Raw genomic sequence first — 7110 nt, forward strand, 5'->3', positions numbered from 1 at the left:
TATCAATAAAATAAAAAGCAATAATTAAGTATTTCCTGACTTTGAAGAATATCTCACTTTAACTGAACTTTTCTTGGATATTAAACCACAATTTACCTGTATTGACGATGTTTCTTTCACCACAGATCTGCATCCAACTTTACTCCAGTGAATTATAGATTGTGAATGTGTAGTGTATAAATCACTTGATTTACCTTTTAAATTATATCTTGTAAATTTTAAATCAAGACTGATGAACGTATTCATGGCTTGAAAGCGTCGTACGTGTGCTGCCACCTGCTGGACGTTATGCCAAAATGAGGTAATTGTATGCCATTTTTTGGCCATTGTGTATGAATCACTTATGATTTACCTTTTTAATTATATCTTGTAAATTTTAAATCATGACTAATGAACGTATTAATTGCTTGAAAGCATGTGCTGCCACCGGCTGGACGTTATCATGCCAAAATGAGGTAATTTTATACAATTTTGTGGTCATTGTGTATGAATCACTTATGATTTACCTTTTAAATTATATCTTGTAAATTTTAAATCCTGACTAATGAACTTAGTCATGGCCTGAAAGCGTTGTACGTGTGCTGCCACCTGCTGGATGTTATGCCATACTGAGGTAATTTTATGCATTTAAAATAATTTGTTCTCATTTCGGTCACCAAGAAATTATGTTGAATCATTCAACACAATTTCTTGAAAATGAGAACAAATTTTATATATATATATATATATATATTTCAACTTGAATGTGAAATACATTTGTCTCAGTGCTTTCAGGCTCTCAATGTGTCTCATACAGCCATGTGTTCAACAGATAATACAAAACCACTGACATTTGTTACACAATTTATTCTCATCATATGAACAAACATTTGACTCCAACCTGACATACTTAGGTGCAGAAAGAGCCAAACACACGACCCGACATTTGTTCCCCCTCAATTACTACAGTGAACAGCAGGACTCTTAACTAATGTTCTGAAATGATCCACGTGTGTATTCAAGATTTTGTCTGATCCAATCAGAATACATTTAACAGCTCGGCAGGCTTGTGTAGATATTTCTTGGGACAAATCTGTACATGGAGGTTTTGGCGTTCAGCGTGTTCACATACATAATGGTAAGGGGGAGGGGGGGGGGGGGGGGACACTGAAGATCAAGTGCTGAATCTGCTTACTCAAAACTGGACAGGAAATTTAGAACAATCTGCTTGAGTTTGGCGTCGGATGCCTCGGAAATCTTGCCGTCAGCTCTGGAAGGTAAACATTGAAGTTCGAATGTTTTCAATGGGATGTTAAAAAACTCAATCGGGACAAGAGCGATCTTACTTGATTGCAGCGAGCAGGTCTTGATGCTGGCTGAGAATGTGCTGCAGGAAAGCCTTCTCGAACCTTGTGATCTTACTGGGCTCCATTTTGTCCAGGTGTCCCCTGACGCCCGCATAGATAACCGTCACCTGCTCCTCGATGGCCATGGGAGCTAAGGAGGAAGGAAAGCCACAAGTGGGTCCCAGATTTAACTCCAAAAGCAGATAGAGAGACTTATTCAGCTCAACACTCACAGTACTGTCCCTGCTTGAGCAGTTCCGTCAGCCTGACGCCCCTGTTGAGAAGCTGCTGGGTGGCGGCATCCAGATCGGAGCCAAACTGGGCGAAAGCGGCCACCTCGCGGTATTGAGCCAGTTCCAGCTTCATGGTACCAGCAACCTGAAATGTTCAGGGGATCAAGATGTTTATAGATTTTTTTCTTGCATTAAATAAGCATAAAAAAGCCAGAGTACGATCAAAAAAATAAATTATCGGATTTTTCGGTATATAAGGCGCATCCAAAAGCCTTGATTTTCTTCAAGACGACCCTGCGCCTTATACGCAGGTGCACCTTATACGTGAAGTAATATTGAGCCACAATAGGTCTCTCAACTACTGTTAACAGTCACCAACCTCATTTCCCCACATAGTAGCACATAGCCATAGCCTCTACTGCAGCGCCTTATAAGTGTGGTGTACCTTATATTTCAAAAACTTTTAGGCGTTTATAAATTAGATTTGGATTTTTTTTTCAGTCACTGAAGGTGTGCCTGATAGTCCGGTGCGCTTTACATGGGAAAAAGTTTGAAAATACACCATTCATTGGTGGTGCGTATCTTATACACCGGAAAATACAGTACTATATTTTCCGGTGTATAAGGCGCAACCAAAAACCTTCATTTTCTTCAAAAGATGACCCTGCGCCTTAGATGCAGGTGCGCCTTATATGTGAAGTCATATTGAGCCACAACAGGTCTTTCAAATACTATTAGCAGCCACCGACGCGATTTCCCCCACATAGAAGTAGTGTGTAACATCAGCCTTTACTGTAGTGCCTTATAATGTGGTGTGCCTTATATTTGGAACTTTTAGATATTTATGTATTATATTTGGATAACTTTTTCTCATTCATTGAAGGTGCACCTTATAGTCTGATGTGCCTTACATGTGGAAAATGTTTAAAAATACACCATTCGTTGGGGGTGCACCTTACACATCAGAAAATACGGTCAATAAAATCTAAATTTTAAAAATCCTGGAATCAAGATCTTAAAAATCCTCAATTAGAAAAAAAATCTGATTTTTAAAGCTAGTATTGATAAAACGATCCACCTTATTACGAAATAAGAGCTATTATTTTCTTTTTTTTCATGATATGACGAAAGTGTTCAGTAACCTGCTTCATGGCTCTGGTCTGGGCAGCAGAACCCACACGGGACACAGACAGACCCACGTTAATAGCAGGCCGGATACCCTTGTAGAACAGCTCCGTCTCCAAGAAGATCTACGCCAAAATCACGACAAACATTGACACAAGGGCCCAAGAAAAAAAATGGTGCAACGTCACCCAAAAAATACCTGTCCATCAGTGATGGAAATGACATTGGTGGGGATGTAGGCAGACACGTCGCCAGCCTGGGTCTCGATGACTGGCAGAGCGGTGAGGGAGCCGCCTCCAAAGTTGTCGTTCATCTTGGCGGCTCTCTCCAGCAGTCGCGAGTGCAGGTAGAAGACGTCACCGGGGTAAGCCTCGCGACCAGGGGGACGACGCAGCAGCAGGGACATTTGACGGTAGGCTACGGCCTAAGAAATACCCAAAATGTCATGAAACCGTGGTTCCGAAGAACTATTTGCTCGTCATGCGCTCACCTGCTTGGACAGATCGTCATAGATGATCAGGGCGTGCTTGCCGTTGTCACGGAAGTACTCGCCCATGGAGCAGCCCGAATACGGGGCCAGGTACTGCAGGGGGGCGGCATCAGAGGCGGTGGCCGACACCACGATGGTGTACTTCATGGCGTCCGCATCAGTCAGCCTCTTCACCAGCTGGGCCACGGTGGACCTTTTCTGGCCGATGGCCACGTAGATGCAGTACAGCTTCTTCTTCTCGTCAGTTCCCTCGTTGAAACGCTTCTGGTTGATGATGGTGTCAATGGCAATGGCGGTTTTGCTGTGGAGGGGAGGTATTGATCATATTTTGTTCCCTTATAACATAGAATTAAAGAATATTTCATCAATTGAATAGATACCAACAGTTCAGCCAAATAATAGACTTTCCAAAGATAAAGACATGGATTCATTGCTAAACTCATTCACTGCCAGATGATGTGCAAAAATGTGCCAGGGTTTTTGGCATTTTCAATTAAATTGCAGGACCCACAGAATAATGAGTTTTAGGACTACATAAAAATTCAATACAGCGTAAGAAACAAACTATCTCCTTTAATCATAAAAAAGGGTTAATTGCTAAGTTATATGCATTTTCTGTGTAGTTCTCTCTGTTGTTTATATTTATAATTGTATTTTATCTATTGCATTCTAGTTGTGATTGCATTTTATTTATTACAGTACCTATGCTTGTCTGTGACTGTAAAGTGTCCTTGAGAGCTTTGAAAGGCGCTTAAAATGTAATGTATTATTATTATGATTATTATTATTATCTGGAGTTATCTGAGCTTGAAATAGGTGTGGCTGTACAAAATACAATATATATTGATTTATAAAGCGCTCTAACACACATTTTATTTTCATCATTAGGTAGCCATCTATTAGCGACTATCTATTAGTTAGCTTCCTATCTATTTGAGTTACTTCGGGGTTGAGAAGGCTAGCGCGTGTGGCTGTCGCTGCTCACCCACAGAAAAACGGATCATGTGACTGTAAAGTGACCTTGAGAGTTTTGAAAGGCGCTTAGAAATGAAATGTATTATTATTATTACCACCTTTTCTATTCCCAAATAAATTCGGGAATGGCAGTGAATGACTTAAATGTAGTTCCATTTTTTTTTAAATTCACGGCACTCATAAGGGACCATTTTAACTCTTTATTTTACATGACTGTTGTCAAACACAAAAGCATCCATTAAAGATTATAATGCATTCGATTAATTGCATTTCAAGACTTCTTACCCTGTCTGCCTGTCACCAATGATGAGCTCACGCTGGCCTCTGCCAATGGGCACAAGGCTGTCCACAGCCTTGATACCAGTCTGCATTGGCTCCCTCACAGAAATACGAGGGATGATACCTGGAGCCTTGAGACCAACACGTCTACGTGTCTTGGAACCGAGAGGGCCCTGTGGGAAAAGCAAAAGGCCCACTGAAAACCATCTATTTCAATTTATTATAACGAAAAGACTATTTTTGTGGCTTTATTGACCTTTCCATCAATGGCGTTTCCCAGGGCGTCCACCACACGGCCGAGCAGCTCCTCACCGACGGGAACATCCACAATGGCGCCAGTCCTCTTCACGATGTCACCTTCCTTGATCAGCTTGTCGTTACCAAACACCACCACGCCAACATTGTCGGGCTCCAAGTTCAGAGACATTCCCTGGTGGGTGAGAAGCAGACTGGATGAATGAAAATCTCTCCAATGTAGAGCGCTGACAGTTTTAAGATTTTAATTTTCATTGCCTAATGTATTATGGAGGATGCCATTGTGTTTATTGCTCATATGTGTTATTTACTTGGGAAAACAATCTTAAATTGTCAAGCCCCACTCCATCATCAATGGCCTTGGCATTTTTCACATGTAAAATGTGCCTTTACTCAATAACCACTGCTTGAGCATCTTTCCATGCGTACTTTGAGTCCAGATGAGAACTCCACCATCTCTTCCGCCTGAACATTCCTCAGACCATACACCCTGGCGATACCGTCGCCGATGGACAGTACGCGGCCGGTCTCCTCCAGGTCAGCCGAGGTGTCTGCCCCCATGATCTTCTCCTCCAGGATTGAAGACACCTCAGCGGTTCCTTTTTGAAAAAACAGCCACAATCATCATCATGGTAATTGTAACATAGCATTGGTGGTGCTACTTCAACTTTACTTGTAGAGGACTTGAAAAACATCCATCACCACATTCAAAGGCTGTATATACATGGAGTAAAATCTTCAACAAGGCCTAAGTTATAACTTGGTGATTAAAAACAATTCTATATAAATCCTAATCATGATATACATTTTAGACAATTAAAATATTGCTGTCAGAATTATTGTTAATGTGCATTACTAAGTTATTTCCACAGAAACAATGAAAAAAAATCTTATAAAAATGTTGATGTTGTTGGGGAAAACTGTTTAAAAGCCTATTTTGGTAATAGAGTACCAAAAATCCCACCACGGGAGAGGGGTTGGACTAAAAGGGAACCTTTTTGAGCATTTGCGTTCAAATGTTGTTTTATTTTTTGAAACCGGTGACAGCAAACAAAACTGCATTGATTTATTTGAACGCCCACTAGGCTAACAGGAGCAATTTAAGGTGAGAAACAAGTTTCCACGAGGGCAAAAAAATAAAAATTAATATTTTATCCTAATTTTGTAGTCCGTTATATTTCCTACCAGTCTTCTGTAGCCATGGTCTGTGGGTGTGGAGATGATTGACCCCAACGCAGGCGGCTGGCAGAGCCTTGGACACCTACGATTAAAATGATCGATAGTCATTATATTGTAAATAATTACTATTCTCATAACGTTGCAACTATGCATTACAAATAATGCATGCTAAATGAGAAAGGTGCACCGTGGTTGCAGTCCCGTCGGCTGCTGTCAAGCTAGCTGACCTTCAAAGCGTGGTTAAATGAGTTGCTAACTAGCATTTAGGTTAGCTCGCGTGCTATTATTAGCACGGCGCACAGGCGATGTCACAAGGGCAACATCAACCCAATCAACACAATTGCAACATACTGCATAACAGATAGAAAGTAACATTAAAGTGCACTGAGGGTATATTTTAGATGGCATTTTGCAGTGCAAGTCAAGTTAGCGGGCCTGCTCGGTTGACATTATATTCCGCGTTACCCTTCTCACGGACGAAGTTTACGCATTGAATACAAATGAAGCACCCGTGAAAACATGAAAGCGATAAGGATTTTTTTATGAAGCGCCTACCAATCCGGCCCTTCTTGGCAGGGTCCTGGCCAACGCTGCTGCAACTCGCACGGATAACATTTTACTCGCTTGGTAATGACTTGTCCTCCACCACTGACGGCTTCGACCTGGCTGAGGGAGAATGTAATGGCTGAATGAACTCTTCTTCTATTTATCTGCAAATTCCACCTCCATCTGACCAACTGCACTCAATACCGCCACTTCTCGCTGAAGCTAACGTACTGCAAGCAACGTCAGCAAGGTCAGACATGCTTTGTGAGAGCCCCACCGTGTGTGACAAAGTGGTGGGTATTTTTGTGTACCATTGTCCATGTTTTTTTGAATAAGAATTTGTAAGAAGAACACGTGTTCACTGTTTAGGTACATCACAACTTTGTACAATATTTATTCAATAGGGGAACTCAAGAATATGTATGAATGTTCTAAAAACGTCCAAAAGATTGACATCATGATAGTGGATATTGTTTGTAATTTTTGCGCTCGTTATGTTATGATAGAACATTTTAATTCATGTAGCGTATATCCATAAGTAGGAAATCATTTATTTTCCTTTCGGCTTTTCCCTTCATGGGTCGCCACAGCGAATCAGTGTCCTCCATCTAACCCGGTTTTGTGCATCCTCTTTCTCTCACACCAGTTACGATTGTCAAAAATATTTAACATTTGCTTTTAAATAAAAGAAAAACGTGTACAC

The 7110-nt window shown here is 41.1% G+C and overlaps 1 protein-coding gene across 1 annotated transcript; it reads right to left on the reverse strand.

Moving 5' to 3' along the window:
- Positions 1-831: 831 nt before the first annotated feature.
- On the reverse strand, positions 832-6571 carry LOC148898963 (ATP synthase F(1) complex subunit alpha, mitochondrial-like). The gene is made up of 11 exons (XM_088993997.1): positions 6417-6571; positions 5868-5943; positions 5112-5281; positions 4684-4857; positions 4434-4600; positions 3174-3474; positions 2883-3107; positions 2701-2808; positions 1559-1703; positions 1326-1476; positions 832-1249 (listed from the first exon to the last, which is right to left on the reverse strand). Exons 1-11 carry the CDS (start codon positions 6474-6476, stop codon positions 1171-1173), a joined length of 1656 nt encoding a protein of 551 aa, XP_088850123.1. The 5' UTR covers positions 6477-6571; the 3' UTR covers positions 832-1170.
- Positions 6572-7110: the final 539 nt, after the last annotated feature.

This window comes from Hippocampus bargibanti, linkage group LG04 (assembly GCF_051943395.1).
Source record: "Hippocampus bargibanti isolate YZ-2025 linkage group LG04, ASM5194339v1, whole genome shotgun sequence".
In the NCBI taxonomy this organism is placed as follows: domain Eukaryota; kingdom Metazoa; phylum Chordata; class Actinopteri; order Syngnathiformes; family Syngnathidae; genus Hippocampus; species Hippocampus bargibanti.

Coding starts and splice junctions, on each gene's coding strand:
- LOC148898963 (XM_088993997.1), bottom strand. CDS start 6,476: ATGTTATCCGTGCGAGTTGCAGCAGCGTTGGCCAGGACCCTGCCAAGA. Junction 1,704..2,700: donor AGACCAGAGCCATGAAGCAG/GTTACTGAACAC, acceptor TGAACATTTCAG/GTTGCTGGTACCATGAAGCT. Junction 1,250..1,325: donor GACCTGCTCGCTGCAATCAA/GTAAGATCGCTC, acceptor TTTACCTTCCAG/AGCTGACGGCAAGATTTCCG.